The 20,432-nt window shown below is 46.1% G+C and overlaps 1 protein-coding gene across 1 annotated transcript in view; it reads left to right on the forward strand.

Moving 5' to 3' along the window:
* Positions 1 to 20,432, forward strand: part of LOC140388057 (ATP-binding cassette sub-family D member 2-like) — a 158,183-nt gene that overhangs the window by 23,125 nt on the left and 114,626 nt on the right. The window contains exon 3 of the mRNA XM_072471654.1: positions 14,170 to 14,294. Within this exon, the coding sequence (XP_072327755.1) occupies positions 14,170 to 14,294 (125 nt within the window). The remainder of the gene's footprint in view (positions 1 to 14,169; positions 14,295 to 20,432) is intronic.

Consider the following 20,432-nt stretch of genomic DNA (forward strand, 5'->3'; position numbering starts at 1 on the left):
CAGCTGACTTCAACTGACCCCGGCTACTCCTGCTCGCTCCTCGGCTCCCCCGGTGTGAGGGTCCCTATCTAGCTTGATTGCTCCCCCCATATCACTTCCGTAAGTCAGCTGACTTCAACTGACCCCGGCCACTCCTGCTAGCTCCTCGGCTCCCCCAGTGTGAGGGAACTCCCTTGCGCCTGTTTTCCCACCTTATTCTTTCTGGCGCGGGAACATCCCTTTACCTGTCCCGCCTCTTATGGCGCAGCTCCCTTTCCCCTCCCCCTCTCCTTCCCCATTCTCTGACTATGCCCCGCCTCTTCCCCCCTCACCGGCGCCCACATTTCCCCAGTGTCCCCCCCCCCCTTCCCTGTTTACTTCTCGCTTAACTTTCACCATCCCATTAACAAAAACAATAATAACAACAATAACAGTTCCCTGCAGCATCAGTCCCTCAGTTCCGGTCCAGTTTCTCTTCATTGATGAAGGACCATGCTTCCTCCGCCGTCTCGAAATAATATTGTCTCTCCTGATGCGTGACCCATAGTCTTGCCGGCTGCAGCATCCCAAACTTCACCTTCCTTTTGTGCAAAACCTCTTTGGCTCGGTTGAAGCTCGCCCTCCTTCTCGCCACCTCCGCACTCCAATCCTGGTAGATCCTTACCACCGCATTCTCCCATCTGCTACTCCGCACCTTTTTGGCCCATCTCAGGACCTCTTCTCTGTCCTTAAGGCGGTAGAATCGCACGATTATCGCCCTCGGTGGTTCTCCCGCTTTTGGTCTTCTCGCCGGGATCCGATTTGCCCACTCCACCTCCATGGGGCCCGCAGGGGCCTCAGCACCCATCAGTGAGCTCAGCATCTTACTTGCGTACGCTCCACAGTCCACTCCTTCCACACCCTCCGGGAGACCTAGTATCCTAAGGTTCTTCCTTCGCGCTCCAGTTTCAAGGGCCTCAATCCTGTCAGCACACTTTTTATGAAGTGCCTCGTGCGTCTGAGTCTTGACCGCCAGGCCCAGGACCTCGTCCTCAATACCTGACACCTTCTGCTCCACCACGCGAAGTTCCGTCTCCTGGGTCTTTAAAGTCTCCTTAAGCCCCTCAATTGCCTGTAACAACGGGGTCATTACCTCCTTCTTCAGCAGGTCCACGCACCGTCTCACCACCTCGTCCTGCTCAGGCCCCCATGTCACCTGTGGTTTCTCCGCCGCCATTTTGTTTCACTCCCTCTCTCTCTCTCTCTCTCTCTCTCTCTCTCTCTCTCTCTCTCTCTCTCTCTCTCTCTCTCTCTCTCTCTCTCTCTCTCTCTGATCTTCTGGCTGCTGATTCTTTGGGCTGCAGCCGCCGCCGCCGGTTTTTCCCACCGTCTTTCGGGGGGGGCTCCCTTCCCTCGCGCCTCGCACCGGGTTTTACGGCCGTCCAAGTCCCCATTGGGGCTCTTAAAAGAGCCCGAAGTTCCGTCGGAGCTGGAGCCGCCGAAACGTGCGGCTAGCTCATCCCTGCCGCAACCGGAAGTGTCAGTGCAAATGTTATTAATTCTCGCAGACCACTGCAGCATCCAACATTGATTGGCCATGCCAGCCTTCTCAGTAAAGATGTTTTATACATTCCACTATGTTGTATATCCACTGAACGCAAACCTTGCCAGTTCAAACAGAATGGAAAAATCAACTGTTTACAGTCTCCGTATACCTTTGCTTCTTTATTTTTTATGTGCCACATGGCACCTTAATTGCTTCTTCAAAATGATGTTTAACATGCAGGAGCACTGACTCATCAGCTGAGCAAGGGTGGCAGGTGGTAATCAACAGGAGGCTGACTTGCCTATTTTTGACCTGATGCCATGAGACTTCATGGGGTCAAGAGTCAGTGTCTTGGACTCCCAGGGCCACTCCCTCAAATGGTTATACCACTCTGCCCTCATCGCCTTCAAGGGTCTATCCTGCTGTTGGGAATGAAAATACCCAGGATGGTGATGGAGCAGTCTGGGATATTGACTGCAAATTATGATTCTGTGAGTCTGACTATATCATTCAGTGAGACAGCTCTTCCAATTTTGGCACTAGTCCCCAGACTTTAGCGAAGAGGACTTCGCAAGGTCTGAATGTGATGCCAAGTGATCTTTTGAGTTTTTTGTTTTTAGATATCTAACTAAAGAAAACAAAATGGTGTTGCACTGAACCAAATTAAGAATTAATGTTTAATTTAAAGAGTACTCAATTCTGTTTTTCCCAATTAAGGGACAATTAAGAGTGACCAATTCACCTGCCCTGCGCATCTTTTTGGATTATGGGGTGAGACCCACACAGACATGGGGAGAATGTGCAAACTCCACACACACAGTGACGTGGGGCCGGGATTGAACTCCACAAGCACAGTGACCTGGGGCCGGGATCGAACCGGGTCCTTGGCGCCGTGAGGCAACAGTGCTAACCACTGTGCTACCGTGCTGCCTCCAAGAATCAATGTTTAATTTCTCAACTACCTGTTCCCGAATTATATAATTCCCTTGAAAATATGATGTTTTAATATGTTTTGCTTAATGAGAGTTGCTGATTGTTATTTCTTATTTATGACGTTTTGTATGTGGGCAAATTAGAATCTTTGTCTTTCAGGACTATTGCTTTATCTTTGAGTTAAAAAATTGTTGACCTCTGACCGGAATCAGAAATCAGTATTTGTAATGCAGCTTGAAGGAATTGGAGTTTTTCCACACAGTATTTGTCCAAAACTCTTGGGTTTCAGTAGAGATTTACCCCCAAATAATGTTAGTGGTCTTGAGATTAGAGTTACAAATAAATTAAGCAGTATTTAACAATTCATTCTAAGATTTCAAGTCAAAGTTTGCTGGAAATCCGGCACAGATTTGAAATGATTTGCAAAAGAAGAAATGTGATCTGAGAAAGAACTTTTTTCACACGAGTGGTTTGGGTCTGGAATGGACTGTCTGGAAGTGTGGTGGAGGGACTTCCGGTGGCGCCCTCGATGTCGCAGGTCGGATCGCTCCCGCCCGCGATGGGCAAACGGACCTGTTAAACGGACTTTTGTGGGACCTGGCAACCTGGTTAGGTTGAGGAGACGATAGGGAAGAGGCTTCCCCCCCCCCACCCCTGGGATATGAGCAGCTGGACCAGAAGTGGTCGAGTGGAGCTGCAGGGCTCGAAGTGGGAGCAGCGGGGACCCCAGGCCGGGCAGCGAAACATGGCAGACGGCAGGGACCAGGGAGCGGAGGCTCCCTGGCCAAGGGAGCAGCAGATGGAGTTTTTTAAGAACTGCTGCGCCGAATTGAAGAGTGACACGTTGGACCCGGTGAGGGCGGTAATGGACCGAATGGTTGAGGCGCAGGCGGTCCAGGAGAAGGCACAGGGAGGTCGAGGGGAAGCTCTCCAGCCAGGCGGACACGGTGGCGGAGCGGGAGCACGAGGTGGAAGAGCTGAAAGCCCGCCAGAGAAGGATGCAGGAGCAGCTTGAAGAGCTGGGGAACAGAGCCAGGAGGCAGAATTTGAGGATCCCCGAGGGCTGCGAGGGGTCGGATGTGGGTGCATACGTGAAAGGTATGCTCGAGGCGCTGATGGGACCGGAGGCCTTCCCCCGACCCCTGGAGTTGGATGGGCGCATAGAGCCCCCGCAAGGAAGCCCAGGACGGGCGACCGACCGAGGGCCTTGGTGGTCCGCTTTCACCAGCTTGCTGACAGGGATCGTGTGCTGCGATGGGCCAAGGCGGAGAGGAGCAGCAGATGGGAGAATTGCGAGGTGCGCATTTACCAGGACTTGGCAACGGAGCTGGCCAAGCGGTGGGCAGGATTCATCAAGGTGAAGGCAGCCCTCTACAAAAAGGTGAGGTTTGGAATGCTGTATCCTGCAAAGCTGTGGGTTACGTTTGAGGAACTCCACTACTATTTTGAGATACCGGAGCAGGTTTGGACTTTTATCAAAGAAAAGAAGCTGGACTTGAACTAAAGGGCACTTAGTTTTTTCAGTGCTGTACAGTGGCGGCGGTCTGTTAACCTAACTTGCTCTGATTAGGAGTGATTTTTTTTTCTTGAAAGAATAAGCTGGACTTGAACTAAGGGACTCTGGGCTCTCAGAGCTTTGGTGTGGCGGTGGTTTGTTAGATTATTCTGTACTGTAATGTTATATCCAAGATTGTTTTCAGCCGGGACAGGGAGCGGGGGCTGGAGGGCGCACTGTGTGGGGCGTTTGTGGGAAATTGCATCGAGGTGGGGTGGGGGGTAGAGATGGGGGCCCTGCAAAGGGGGCCCCGTGCTTGGTACCTTTTGGCGGGAGATCGGGGCCTCGGAGAGGGGGATGGGCTAGGGGCTGGTCAGGGGACATGGAAGGGCACGGGAGATACGATCAGGTTAATGGGTCCTTGGTGTGTGGGGGGAGGGCCTGAGCGCTCGGGCGGGGGACAGTCAGGCGCCAAGGGCTGGGGTCAGCGTAGCTAGCGTAGGTCAGGGGGCACCAGGGAGAGTAGGAGGAGGAGGGGCGGGCTAGGGCCAGGCGCGGGGCTGGCCTGGCAGGTGGGGGTGGGGGAGGATAGGGGGGCAGACGGGAAGGGGAGCAGAGGAGACTTAAGGGGCAAGGGGGGGGGTGTTGGGGGATCCCCTGAGGAAGAGAGTCGCTGCGGACTCTCTGGGAGCGGCGCAGGAAACCGATAGCAGCAGCACCCGAGGGGGGGGGTTAGGGCCACGTTAGTTTAGTTGAACACGTGGGGCATGGCAAACAGGGTTGATGGGGGAAATGTTTTGTTAACATGTTTATTCTTTCCCACGGTTTGTTTTCACTATATTAAGGCCCTTTGCATGGGCCCCGTGATCTCTCTGGAAATGTTACCAATTTGTTTTAAATAAAAAATGTAAGTGTGGTGGAGGCAGATTCAATTGAGGCATGCAAGAGGGCATTAGATGATTACTAGAATAGAACCAACATGCAGAGATACAAGGGAATGGCACTAAGCCATGATGCTCGTTTGGAGAGCCGGTGCAGACACGATGGGCCAAATGACCTGTGCCCTACGAAAATGCAACTTTAACCTGGTACTCCAGTCAAGCAACATTAATGTTTTACAGGCATCAAGGTTTTGAAAATGTCAGAGTACTTTGTCTTAGTTGGTTACTAATACACGTAGAACTCTATCACGTGTGAAAGGTCAGTGCTCTTATTATGAAAAGAATGCAATTTCCAGTCCATTTGTGTCCACATGTTGTCCTCAATCTGTCTTCTGCCGTTCTCACTTCCGCGAGGATCTCTAAAATTGTGAAAGATTGTCGCAAAACATGCAGTAGCTTCTCTATTCTTGTGGTGAAATTGTATTTTTCTGTTCTTGTAATTCAAAGGGCGAAATCCAATGGCCACACTTCACTAGAAAAGTAGCACGCCGCGTAGCGTGGCCGAAGAAAGCCAGTAGAACCCGCTCCCGGGATCTACCTGGCTTGCCACGCCTCACAAGGTCCAATAGGCGGGATCACCTTTTGGCAAATCTGCATATTAGAGTGAGGGAGTTAGCTTTTTTGGTTAGGGGGGAGGGAGAGAAGAGATCTGGGCTCATTTTGGGGACCTCTGAGATTGGGGCACTATTTTTAAATGTCTGGCTACACTTGGGAGTTCCGGCGAGCAAACCTCCGCACTGTACAAAACAAGGTTATGTTCCCCGTTCAGGCCCCTTATACAATGCGAGTCACGTTGAATATGTGTTTCTCGGCACTGAGCTCCTTTGGGAGAATCGCGTTCAAACACTCTTCCTCCCTTCCCCAGTCCATCTTCACCCCCCCCCCCCCCAATTCAGTTTATTGAGAAATGGTTGTTTTTAATTCAAAGAGGCGCTGTTATCTTGAAGAGATCCTCTGCGGCCCAGTTGGCAGCTCTCTTAGGGACACTGAGGGGAGAAACTGAGGGAGTCTGTGGCTTGGCTTGTTGTCTTGGAAACAGACCTGTTAAAGTTACAGGCTAGGCACAGACTCCGTCTTCCTCAACATATAATTACTGGATTTATCATCTAGGTTCAAGTCCTACTCCAGGACATGACAGAAGATGCGTTCATAACATGGCCAATCAGGTTGCTAATTAGCCTGTGAATCCTTTCAATAATCCACACTATTCTTCAAGGGGGGGGGGGGAAGAGTGGAAAGATATGAAAACAAACAAACTGTTATCATTCGGTGCCTCCCCTTTTCATTCTTGGAAAAAAGCTTTTTTCCCCCACACCAATTTGGCTGTTGGCTCAGTTTTTGGTTTCTATTTGACATTGTATGATGTCAATCCAACAGTGGTGAATCCCAAAAGCAAAACAGCATTTGATAGGGGTTTCAGAGTGTGTCCAAGAAGGTAAAGTCATGGAAGAGGAAACATTTTAATCGATTTTGTTCGAAAATTTATATTTTAAGTGGCCCCTCTTGAAGTTGCTTATAACAATGAAAGCAAACATACATTCTGGTTTTCATGGCTCCCTGATCTGAAAGCAAGTCCAGTGTTTGTGCAGCCTGTAAAATATTCTTCCTGTTAATATTTCTCAAGTCTTTTTACTTATTTCAAATATACAAATATTTATAGTCACTTGGGTTACACTTGCACTGACTAATGGCTGCAGTTTGGGTCACAGCCACACACAGCCATTCACATTTATTGTTTTTTGCCGAGTTGGAACTTTAACTACCTCTTGAGTTCTGTGTTTGTCTAGATGCCTGCTTGTACAGAGCTATAAATATATGGTTGAGTTTCACTTCCCAACCTGTTCGCACTGGGAGCAGTGTGTGGTGAGAACACAGAAGTTTCAACAGTGTGTTTGTCAGTGACCTTTTTAACATAGCCACTACATTTATATTTGACGTCCAGATTTCCTCGCCAATTAGAGCAAACTGGCTTGATGATGATCCAGAGCAGTCTCCCTCAGCTTCACTGTTTGAAGAAACCCTGCAAGAATTAGATGAAGGATGGTAGAAGTGTGCAGACAGAACCAAAACTAGTAAACATGGAGGCTCAATGTGGCATGGCCATGTTTCAGTGATGTGTCTTTAAAGATGATACTGTGGACTGTAAGGGCCTCCAGGGATTGAGTTTCCTGCAGATGGGAGGGGTGAAGATTGCCATAAAGACAGGTTGGAAACGAAAATAGAGGATAAAGTACCACAAAACGTTCAATGATCTAACCAGGGCAGGAAGGGTGAGTGGCATGGAATATTCAATTATAAACCCCTTAATAATAATAATTTTATTGTCACAAGTAGGCTCACATTGCAATGAAGTTACTGTGAAAAGCCCCTAGTCGTCACATTCCGGCGCCTGTTTGGGTATACAGAGGGAGAATTCGGAATGTCCAAATTATCTAACAGCACGTCTTTCGGGACTAGTGGGGGTAAACCGGAGCACCCAGAGGTAACCCACACAGACACGGGGCGAACGTGCAGATTCCGCACAGACAGTGACCCAGCTGAGAATCGTACCTCGGGCCCTGCCGCTGTGAAACCACAGTGCTAACCACTGTGCTACTGTGCTGCCCTCTACTTTCCCATGTCTTCTGTACATCACTCATACCAATGCAAGTCCATCCGTTCCTCTCTGTAAAGTGTTGCTCTCTTTAGCCTTAGTTTATTAGCTCTGATTACGTCACCCTTGCCCACTTTCGCCAGGTATCTTTCTGATACCGCCACGTGGTTCAAGTTCAAGTTATGATTAATAAGCCAGCACACCGCTTAGTAAGATTGAAATCAACGCTCATTTATTATATCCAACAAGTAATGTTTACACAATAATCCTACTATCTATATAATAAACCTATCACTACTGGCCAATACTTAACTTTAGGAAGAGCCCAGGTCAGGGAAACGAATGGCTTATCCAATCGGATCTGGCCCGCGGGATTCAAAAGGCTGAAACAGGTCGATGGCTAGGAGTCTTTATCGGATAGCGATCGCTGGATTCAAACTTACGGTTGCCGGTTGCTGTTCTTGCGAAGGTCTCGAGCAGGCGAAGAAGGGAGAGAGAGAGATCTGAACTTGGCCCCTCACTTAATAGGGCCCAGGGGCTTCCCGCCTCCCGGGGCGGCCCTTGACCCTGAGTCCCAAGTGATTGGACTTGTTCCCAATCACTGGGGTCGATACGTCCAATTGCGAGGCGATTCCCCGATCGGGGGTGGTTGTTCATCTGCCTTTGTTTCGGCCACTGCAGGCGCCGACAGGTCTGGCCCGGTATTCAATTGCTAATATGTTGCAATTGTTCCCGGGGATAGCCGATTAAACTGCAGATGCCTGGGTGGATGGGCTGTTAATAGCCCTGAGTATCGATCTGGGCCAACTTCCCTAGAGCCGAATATGCTATTCTGTCTGCAGCTGTCCGATTGTGTCTTGTTACCTGCTTTTCCCATCAGCCTTTCCGGTTAGCCATTTTAAATCGGGATTTGGCCAAATTAATCGGGAAGCAGCCATTTTACGTGGCTACAAAAGACACGACCTCCCATCCGGATCTGACACTTACCTGTATCTTATTGCAATGTCTCTCACGTTTCTCACAGCAGTGACTCTCCACAAATGTTCCATTGCTCAAAGTGTTCTTACACTTTTAAGGCTCTTCTCTCCTTGCTGAAGAAGAGAGCACACAATACCAGGGAGAGGCAGAGGTTGGAGCTGGTTTTTCATTCATCACCAACTTGACAGCTGTACAAAAGGAGCAGCTGGAGATAAACCGAGCACCAGCATGACTGGCCACTGGAGATGGAAAGATGGGGTCTCCCAGCTATCTGCTAGCAAAATTAAATATCTCACAGCAGAATGTTGACTTGACGTTAGCAGGTAATAAAAAACAATAATGTGCACGATGATGACTTAGAAGCCTCAATTCGTTGATTCTGATTCATGCCTTTCGTCTCCAGTGGGTTCTTCACGTGCCCTTCAGGGCTGATATGGGAGAAGGAGAAAGATTCCTCAGAGGTGTCCAGTCACTCTTGAGAATGTGCCATCACAGGACTAGAGTGTATCCTTCAGCTGCTCAGCTAGGCACAGCTCTTTGCGGCTGTCAGTGCAGCTAGTTGGGTTGTCATATGGCAAATCACACACAGCAGAAATGAGCAAGAGCAGGTGGTGGAGACAAGTACAGCAGTGGAAATTCCCCATGAAAGGTTGCGAGACCCTTAAAGCTCTGCTCAGCTTAATGCAGACGCTGAGCTTCAGAGTCCACAAATGAAGGAGGGTACTTTGGAACAGCAGCGGAAAATGTGCGAAGTCCTGCCAGCCTTTCAGGCTGCAATGTACATGATTGGAACAGTTCATCTCTAATATGAGTGCTAGAATGTCTCAGACATTGGCACTGATGTCTACATACATGGAAAGAGTGACCACCTTTATGGAACATAAAATGTGGCAGGTAAACTCAGCAGAGAGCTCTCCAGCTCTTGGCTAGCAGGTTAAGTGCGTGTGGTCTTGAGCGGGAAGATGGAGAAAGGGCACGTGTAAGGTTGGACTTGTTCAAAGCACTTCCACTTCTGATTCCTTGCCCCTGCCCCTCATTCTGAGCCCCACCTGCTGCCTCGTGACTTGATGGTACAGATGCAGGTGGGGAAGTCTTTGACAGGGTCTTCCCAGCCTCTTAAACGCAAAGGACAACCACAAGGGCTGCACCATGTAGAAGTAAGTAGACAAAGGAAGATTATTTGTTGTTGCATAGGGATATCCACTTCGCTTTATTAACAGTGCTACATTGTCACATTTCAGTTTCATGTTTATGTACCATAAAATATATTTCACCGCTCTATTTTGTGTTGCCTGTTTTTGTGCGTCGTCTGCCAGTGACTTTCTATCTTGTAAAAGGATGGTATAATTTAAAGAGAAGCAATGGGTGTCTGTCAAAGGATGGCTTGTTTGTGGGACGGCTGGGGAGTACAGTGGGTTTAGAATTGGTGTGGCTGTACTGCTTCACTTTAACTGAAACGTGCATGAAACAGGCTGTCCATGACAGCAATGTGTGTGGCTGCTGGTGTGTTTTCCCCATCACGCTCTTCCTCGAAAGATGCAGAGCGCTCATCTCCCACCTGGAGTTGCAGTCCTTGCTGCTCTACAATGTTGTTCAAAGCGCAGCAACCACTGACTCTAGAAGCCCTAGTTTGTGCATTTTGAAGGGCGCTCTGAGAAATAGTTAAGGCGTGTGAATAGCAACTTAACATTGAGATTGCTTGCTTAATTATGACTGCTGCTCATGTGACTTCCATTGCATCTTTCTTGGGTGCCAAATTTTGGGCTCCTCATCAGTGGTATCAGCTATATAATAAGATCTCATAAGTTTCTCATCCCCATTCTCCTGCCTTCTCATCATAGCCCGTGATCCCCTTAATAATCAAGAACCTATCTATCTCTGTCTTAAAGACACTCCGTGACTTGGCCACCACAGACGTCTGCCGCAATTTACCACACTCTGGCTGAAGAAATTCCTCCTCATCTCAGTTTTAAAGTCTGAGGCTGTGCCCTGGGGTTCTAGTCTCTCCTACTAGTGGAACATCTACTCCATGTACACTCTCTCCAGGCCTCTCAGTATTCTGTAATTTTCAATGAGATCCCCCCCTCATCCTTCTAAACTCCATTAAGTCCTCAACCACTACTCATATGACATGCCCTTCATTCCTGGGATCATTCTTGTGAACCTCCTGTGGACCCTCTCCAAGGCCAGTGCTTCCTTCTTAGATACGGGGCCCAATACTGCTCACAAAATTTCAAATGGGGTCTGACCAGAGCCTTATACAGCCTCAACAGAACATCCCTGCTCTTGTATTCTAGCCCTTTTGAAATTCATGCTAATATTGCATTTGCGTTCCTAACTGCCAACTGAACCTGTATGTTAACATTAAGAGAATCCTGAAGTAGGACTCCTACTTAAGATTCCCTAAGCCTTTTCCCGTTTAGAAAATAGTCTATGCCTCCATTCTCCTTGTCGATATGCATAACCTCACACTTTTCCACATTGTATTCCATCTGCCACTTCTTTGCCTACTTTCCGAGCCTGTCAAAGTCCTTCTGCAGCTTCCCTACTTCCTCAACACTACCTGCCCCTCTACAAATCTTTGTATCTTTTGCAGACTTAGCAATAATGCCCTCCGTTCCTCCTTCCAAATTGTTAATGTATGTCGTGAATAGTTGTGGGCCAACACTGACCCCTGTGGAACACCGCGAGTCACCGGCTGCCGTGCTGAAAAAGGCCCCTTTATCCTCACTCTCTGCCTTCTGCCAGCCAGCCAATCCTCTATCCTTGCCCCTAATGCCGTGGAGTCTTACTTCTCGGCCTCCTGCATGGGACCTTGTCAAAGGCCTTCTGGAAACCCAAGTAGATCATGTCCACTGGCCCTCCTTTGTCTAACTTCCTTGTTACCTCCTCAAAGAATACTAACAGATTTGTCAAGCATGACCGCCCCTTGACAAAGCTGTGCTGACTCAGTCCTATTTTACCATGCACTTCCAAGTACTCCACAATCTCATATTTAATAATGGACTCTAAAATCTTACAAACGACTGAAGTCAGGCTAACTGGCCTGTAATTTCCCAACCTCTGCCTCCCTTCTTAAACAGGGCTGTTACATTAGCCATTTTCCAGTCCTCTGGGACCCTCCCTGCCTTAAGTAATTCCTGAAAGAGCACCACCAATGCCTCCTACAGTCTTCTCAGCTATCTCCTTCAGAACCCTGGGGTGCAGTCCATCCGGTCTGGGTGATTTATCCATCTTTAGACCTTTCAACTTCCCCAGCATCTCCTGAGTGATGGCCATTACACTCCCCTCTTCCCCCTGACTCTTGAAATTCTGGAATGCCACTGCTGTCTTTCACTGTGAAGACTGATGCAAAGTACCTATTCAGTTCCTCTGCCATTTATTTGTTCCCCATTGCTACTTCTAGTCTCATTTTCTAGTGGTCCATTCTTGCCTCTCTTCCCTTTTATATATTGAAAAACAATTCTTAATCTTTTGTGTTATTTTCATCCATATTTCATCTTCTACCCCTTATTGCTGCTTTTCTAGTTGTCCTCTGTTTGCTTTGAGACTTCACAATCCTCTGGCTTCTCACTAATCCTAGCCACATTGTATGTTTTTACTTTTGCATTTATGCTGTCCCTGATTTTACTTGTCAGCCATGGTTACCTCCTCCTCCCCCTCAGCATGTTTCCTCCTGGAGATGAATTTCTGTTGTGCCTCCTAAATAACCCCCCAAAACCTCTACCATTGCCGTTCTACCATCTTCCCTGCTGGGCTCTCCTTTTCAATCAACTCTGACAAGTTCCTCCCTCATGTCTTTTTAGTTACCTTTACTCAGTTGTAATACCATTACATCTGATTCCAGCTTCTCCTCTCAAATCATATTGTGGCCACTGCCCTCTCAGGATTCCTTCACTTTAAAATCCCCAATCAAGTCTGCCTCATTACCCATCTCCAAATTCAGAATTGCCTGTCCCTTAATGGGCTGTACCACAAGCTGCTCCAAAAAAATATCATGTAGACATTTCACGAATTCCTTTTCCAAGGATCCGCTACCAACCTGATTTCCCCAGTCCACCTGCATATTGAAATCCCCCATGATTATTGTGATATTGTCTTGTATATTTTTTCTGTCTCCTGATTTATTTTCTGCCCCACATCCTGATTACTGCTAGGGGGCCTGTACATAACTTCCATCAGGGTATTTTTTCCTTTGCGATTCCTCAACTCTACCCACATGGATTCTGTGTCTTCCGACGCTATATCGTTTCTTGCTATCGATTTACTTTCATTCCTTACTACAAGGCAACTCTGCCCCTTCTGCCTATCTGCCTGTCCTTTCAATAGGACACATACCCTTGGGACACATAGCCTTCCAATCTCCTGGATTCCCCAAGTATGCATTCAAATAACAACTCGAGTACAAGTTCAGCTCTTTGGCCATGCTGAGCAGAACACTACCACTCCAAAGGAGTACCTTCACCCCAATCGCCTGATGCGTGGAGTTGCCAACCGTCTGCGGTTTTCTTGGATTTTCACGGTTTCTCTTGAGCCCACTTTCTTTAAAGCTAAACTACAACCCGTCTCTTACTTGGAGTCTCTTTCTCTGCTCCCCTCTTCTTAACTTAACTGGGACCTCCACCTGTCCCTTCTCCCTTTTGGGACCTCTTTCCTGTCCCCTACCTGGGATACTTGTCTTCAATGATGCTCGCTGATCCTGACCTGTGTTTTTGCACCATTTTTGCCTTTCTACACCGACATGCTGGGCCCATCCTTGGCCCAAAGAACTCAAAATGGTGAACTGCGCGTGCCCAGCCCACTCCCAGTCTGCCGTGACTTGGAGTTCCCAATCTCTGCTCTTGATGAGCAGGCAAGTTGGCTTCATAACAAGAGCATAGAATTTTATTTGGAAATTATTGACAGAATAAGTATTTTTTTTATGATGTTGTATCTAATTTGAGGACTTTTCATTACTGTACTGGTTTATCAGCGGTTTTTAGTTTAAATTGGAATTACCACATACAGTACAACAAACCAGAAGGGTATGAGTTATATTATAGTTTTTGTAGGGGCAACTACCCCGACATTTAATAAAATAGTCAGTGAAATGAAATGGAAAACGCCTATTGTCACAAGTAGGCTTCAAATGAAGTTACTGTGAAAAGCCCCTAGTCGCCACATTCCGGCGCCTGTTCGTGGAGGCTGTTACGGGAATTGAACCGTGCTGCTGGCCTGCCTTGGTCTGCTTTCAAAGCCAGCGATTTAGCCCTGTGCTAAACAGCCCCTAAACAGTACTGCAATGCATCGAACAATTTAAAGCACAATTGCAGGAATATCAGTTTGCATCTATTGGTATTACTTGAGAAAGAGGATAAGTTCAATTTCTGGATCTGCTATTTATCTCAGAACTGTTTGATACTTTTAAGCCTTTTATGACTCACTGTGCTGTACAACTCTAGGAAAATACATGGTGTGTTTTTGAGGGAAAATAAGAAATCTTGTATATGCATTGAAAATTTATTTGCAACAAATATCAAGAAGACTGATCAAAACAAATGCGATGTTCTCCAATTCAAACCAAATGGATCATCAAAGCATTGTCCTGCATTTAGATTCTGCACACTCTTGTAGTGCTGCTATATTCTGTATCAGGGAAATTACATGTTTAGAGCAGATATGATTAAAACAGTTTATTAATTTCCATAAAATACAGTTTAATATGTATAATTATATATTTTTCAAGAGTCAGAAGATGGACACAAGCAAGTAAGTTTGGTTAGTGAACGAACTGAAGCTTTCACCACTGCGCGCAATCTGCTGGCTGCTGGAGCTGATGCGATTGAAAGAATTATGTCTTCATACAAAGAGGTATTGTGCACCACAAGAATATGAATGAAGTTCCAGTCCATTTCCACAAATAAATGGCAATTTATGTAGGTGGCTTTATTCATGTGTTTGTAAAAAAAAAAAACGGAAAATTGCAGTGCAGTGTACATAATTAACTTTTGTCCAAAAAGCAGTGTTTCAAGGAGATCTAGTCCCTCCAGAAAAAATGAAGAAGCTCACTTTGCTGTTTTGCAATTACATTAACATTACAATCCCCCAGGCATGCAAAAGCAATTAGTCCCGTACAAGAACCTTTCGTTCTTATGTTCTTATTAAGATAAAGATAGATAGTTTTTTGAAGATCCATGATGTGGAGATGCTGGCGTTGGACTGGGGTGAGCACAGTAAGAAGTCTTATAACACCAGGTTAAAGTCCAACAGGTTTCTTTCAAACACTAGCTTTCGGAGCACTGCACCTCGCCTGAGGAAGGAGCAGTGCTCCGAAAGCTAGTGTTTGAAACAAACCTGTTGGACTTTAACCTGGTGTTGTAAAACTTCTTACAGTTTTTTGAAGGATTAAGGGTCATGGTGTTCGGGCCGGAAAGTGGAGCTGAGTCCACAAAAGATCAGCCATGATCTCATTGAATGGCGGAGCAGGCTCGAGGAGCCAGATGACCTACTCCTGCTCCTAGTTCTTATGTTCTTCTGCAGTGGCCAGACAAGATTTTTAAACAACAGAGAAAATGCATGATAATTTAATTGTCCTGTTTTGACATAAGTCTGAAACTTGTAGATTTTTTTTTTTTAGAAGCACATAAGAAATCTTCACCCTCAGTCTTTGCATTGTGTTGTATCTAAAGGCCCCAGTAATAAACCACGTGCAGGCAGATAAAGAAATGTCCTGGTAATTTTCACTTGTATCAATACTGTAACAGAGCTGAATAGTCTGAATTTTGCAGCAGTCTTGTTGATAGGATGAACAGAAGTTTCCTCCAATTAATATTGAGAAAATTGCGGGGCAGGCTCAGTGGGTTGTATGGTCTTCTCCTGATTTTGTTTTATGCTAATCTGACTGTTTGCGGCCTTGGTCTCATATTTGGACCTCAGCTCAGCTTCTAACCCCATGTCCGCTCCACTCCCAAGAATTCCTACTGCTACCATTGTAACATCCCATGTCTTTGTCACTCCCTCAGCTTATTTGCTGCTGAAACTCTATTTGCCTTTGACTTTGTTTCCTCTAAATCCAAGTACCACAATGCACTCATGCCCCATCTTCCAAACTCTACTCTCCATAAACCTGAGGTACTCAAAAACCCTGCTGCCCATGTCCTGATTTGCATCAAGTGCTGCTTGCCCATCACCCCTATACTTGCCCCTAACCAACATTGAATTCCAGTCCAACAAAGCCTTGATTTTCGAATTCTCATACTTGTTATCAAATTCCTCAGCGGCCTCACTCCTCCCTATCCCTGTGACCTCCAGCCCTACAACTCAGATCTCTGCATTCCAGCAATTGTGGCCTCCTGAGCAATACCAGTTTTTAAACTTCACATTAGTGACTTTACTTACAATCAAAGAACCCCTAAGCTGTTCAATTCCCTCCCTGAACCTACTCATATGTCTACCTCTCCTTTAAGAATTTCCTTAAAACCTATCTTTTAAACGATCTGTCCTGATATATCTTTGTGGCTAGTGTTAAGAGTATAGCTGATGGTAAATGCCAGGGTTTTCCAAATCCCAGAAGGAAAACCTGAAACACCTGGTCTCAATTGTATTTTGCAATTTAATGTAATGTGAGGAAAGATTTGGAAACCAGAGAATGATGTCCCCGCTACTTTTATGACTTTAAGTAGAATAAATGTTTATTACACAATAAAATAAACAATAAAGTCAACTAGAAGTACACTGTACTAACTCAATGGTTATACACAGTATCCTTAACTTTACCCACTTTCAAACACCTATTTCTCTAATTTCAGAGCAAAATCTCCCCAACAACCCCTATAGGTTTTTATAAAATATAAGCACCATCTAGTAATAATAACCACACCAGGCAGTTATTCTGTTGGGTTTGCTTGTGATGTAGGACAAAACATCTGGTTGTTCGAGCAGGCTTTCTTCACAGATACAGCTTGATGGTAGTTCAAACAGCTATTCCTGCTTTTTTTGTAAGCATGTGCAGCAATCACCAAGCCAGGCAATAGTTTCCGCAATAGCTAATTAGAGCTCTCAGAGCCCTTGGCTGAACTTTGCCGGGAGGGGAATGTCTTGAGTTATGTGAGTCATTGATTGGGGCGCACCACAGCTGCAGCCCAGGTTCCCTGTAATGCCTCACTTGTGCCAATTTGCTGCACAAAGGATTTGATCAGTACGGACACGGTTGAGGAGTGCCGGATTTTGACAAGGCAGGTTGAAACTGGGTGGGTGGGTGGTGGGATCTGTTTTGAGGAAATGGCTTTTAAGGGTGCCACATGTTGGTTCCATTCCTGCTGCAGGCGTCTGCTGTTGTTTGTTGACACAGTGGTCTTAGTCATACAGGCTGGCGTGATGGGAGGTGAGCAGCAGGTGGACTGATAATTCCTTTTGCAGAAGCAGGCTTGTTGATGTATACCTTCTGCAGGAGCTTTCTTATTGCAACCTCCTTCCTGATGTGAGGGGGTGGAATGTTCGCACATTGTCTCCTCCTGTGAAATTCTGACATTTTAAACCCTTAATGTTCTACCCCATTGTTACCAACTTTATAAACATCTGCTTGAAGTGTTGCTTGGCTCATCAACATATCAAATACACTAGATCCATTCACGTAGCCAAACTGTTCCTCATCAAACAACTTTTTAAACCCCCCCCAACGTTCACACATCTCTTCTACCCCCTCCGAGCCGGTTCTTCCTCGCCCTTGTAAGGTGTGCTCTATAAACCATTTTCAGCTGTATCAGCCCCAGCCTCGCACATGAGGTGGAGGCGTTCACCCTCTGGAGCACCTCACACCAGAACCCCCCCTCCATACCCTCTCCCAACTCTTCCTCTCACTTTGCCTTGATCCCTTCCAGCGGTGTCTTCTCCTCTTCCAAAATACACCGATACTACCCCTGTCTCCAGTCCCCCTGCCATGTTTTTATTGCAAGGTCATAAAGCTAATTATGAGGCGCTTGTGTTTTCAAATAATTATTTTAACCAAGAGCATCATTGTGCTCTGAAACTGTTGAAGTGGTATAGCTACACCATGTTACATATAATGCTTTTGGTTCAAGCAACAGGTTTTAGTGTTCCCACTATTATTGTTTTGAGTATCGCGAAGGTAATCATATTCTTTGTGTTGTTGGAATTTGTTTCTAACGGAAGAATCAACACCTGAAAAGTCGTCTTAATCCTTTGCATCTTAAGTTTAAGTTTGTTTTAAAGACTTGACTGACAAAATTATAATTTAAGAAAAAGTTAATAAATAGGTAAATTCAAAGTTAGGTTCATTTTAATTTTGCTTTTTTCCCCTCCTATTGATACCTAGATTCAATATATGTATTTTATTTAATATATTTGCAAATTCTGCTTTTTACCTGAGACACTTGGTAATTTGCCAAGTATTTGGCTTAGAAATACTGAATTTTCTTCTTGCAGGTCCCAATTTTAAAAAAATGCTCTTCGGGGGGGAAAAGGCTGCTGATCCCTAGATGTAGCTGATTGTGACTTTACTTTATTATAGCAGCAGGAACATTTTCATTCCTCATAAACTGATATGTACAAATTGACTAAAGCATTGTGCGAGATCACCGGATACTTGGAAGCCACGTATACCTTGGTATATCTTGGCCCACTTCCTTAGTTCTGCAATCTCCTAGAAAAGGCAAAAAAAAGAAAGCATAAGAAAATTCTCAAAGCTCAAATGTAATCACAATAATCCATAAATGCTGCTTTTTGCAGCAAACCCACAACATAGCTTTCATAACTGGAAAGGCCTGCCTCTTGCCGGAACTTGTATGGCTCACCACATGCTTCAATAGGGACCCATACCCACTGTTAAGAAACATCTATCCAACATCTTTTCCTCAGGATCTTCTACGCATGACCCCCAGCTCCTTCCATTGATTTGCACATTAAATAGCCAGCAGGCTGCATAGTATCTAATCCATAAATAATTTAAAACAACTTCTATCGTATTTCCTCTGAGCTTATGTTTCTCTCATGAAATTAGCCCGTAATCCTTGAGCTGTTTTCTGACCTATGAGAGACCTAAGAATGGGTAAATTCTGGTCAAATATCTTTATAATGGATGTGGTAAGTGAGTTATTAGGGTTGCAAAGCTTTTTGGTGTATTATTTATCATCTGTTTGCGCCAAATATAGTTTTTGTCGCAGAACTTGTAATCATGTCGTAGAACTTTCAAAAATATTCTGCGCTGTCTGGAGCCTAATTATCTTTATGTCCAGCATAGCTCAGCTTCTCAAGACATGATTGCTGCATTATTTTGATGCTTTCAGGAATTATCAGTTGCATTTAATTTCTTTTTAAGACTTTACGTCCAGGCGAGAAGATTATACCTGTGGGGAAAACAGGCTTTTTAAAGGCAAGCCTATGGTATAACAATTTGTAATGAGAACAAATTCGGTAAATCAGATTTTAGTATTAATTATGGTTTATTTGCCAAGATGCTCATCATCAATTATGAACAGCAGATCCCTGTCTAAAGTGTTGTGGATCATTGTGTTCCTCTGTATTGCATTTACACAGCACCTTAGGACATCTGACATAATTATATATGATCTAAGGAGCCAGATATGATCTAAGGAGATCCATCAAAGATGCCAAAAGACAGTACCGGACCAAGCTAGCCACACGGACCCCAGCCGACTATGGCAAGGTCTGCAAGGCATAACGGTCTACAGCTGAAGGCATGTAAAATCGCCGGCTCCAACGCACCCCTCCCTGATGAGCTCAACGCATTCTATGCACGCTTTGAGCAAGAGGTCAGCGAGAGCACGTCCTCCACTCCAGAAGCCTCAGATGAACTTGTATCTGAGATCACCATTGCAGACGTCAGAGCAGCCTTCTCGAAGGTCAACCCACGGAAAGTCACTGGCCCGGATAGGGTACCCAGACGAGCACTCGGGTCTTGCGCGGATCAGCTGGCGGGGGTATTCGCAGACATCTTCAACCTCTCTTTACAACAATCTGAGGTCCCTATCTGCCTCAAGAATATGACCATCATCCCTGTACCAAAGAAAAGCCAAGCAGCGTGCCTTGATGACTATCGTCCAGTGGCTCTGACATCCACCATTATGAAGTGATTCAGGAGGTTAATCATAGCACGAATCAACTTCAGACTCCAGGATTGCCTTGATCCAGTACAGTTCGCCTACCGCTGCAACAGGTCCATGGCAGATGCCATCTCCTCCATCCTGCACTCAACCCTGGAACACTTAAATAACACAGACACCTATGTCAGACTTCTATTTATCGACTACAGCTCAGCCTTCAACACCATTACAGGTACGAAACTCATCTTCAAACACCTGAGCCTCGGCTCCTCCCTCTGACTGGATCCTGAACTTTCTAACCAACAGGCCACAATCACCAAGGATAGGCAACAACACCCCCCCGCCCCCCCCCTCCAAAGGCTGTGTCCTCAGCCCCCTACTATACTCCTTATACACCTATGACTGAACAAAGAAAATTACAGCACAGGAACAGGCCCTTCGGCCCTCCCAGCCTGCGCCGATCCAGATCCTTTATCTAAACCTGTCTTCTATTTTCCAAGGATCTTTTTCCCTCTGTTCCCTGCCCATTCATATATCTGTCTAGATGCATCTTAAATGATGCTATCGTGCCCGCCTCTAACACCTCCGCTGGCAAAGCCTTCCAGGCACCCACCACCCTCTGCGTAAAAAAACTTTCCCCACACATTTCCCTTAAACTATCCCCCTCTCATCTTGAAATCGTGACCCCTTGTAATTGACACCCCCACTCTTGGAAAAAGCTTGTTGCTAGCCACCCTGTCCATACCGCTCATAATTTTGTAGACCTCAATCAGATCCCCCCTCGACCTCCGTCTTTCCAACGACTCCTAATCTACTCAACCTTTCTTCATAGCTAGCACCCTCCATACCAGGTAACATCCTGGTGAACCTCCTCTGCACCCTCTCCAAAGCATCCACATCCTTCTGGTAATGTGGCAACCAGAACTGC

The sequence above is a fragment of the Scyliorhinus torazame genome, chromosome 13 (assembly GCF_047496885.1).
Source record: "Scyliorhinus torazame isolate Kashiwa2021f chromosome 13, sScyTor2.1, whole genome shotgun sequence".
In the NCBI taxonomy this organism is placed as follows: Eukaryota; Metazoa; Chordata; class Chondrichthyes; order Carcharhiniformes; family Scyliorhinidae; genus Scyliorhinus; species Scyliorhinus torazame.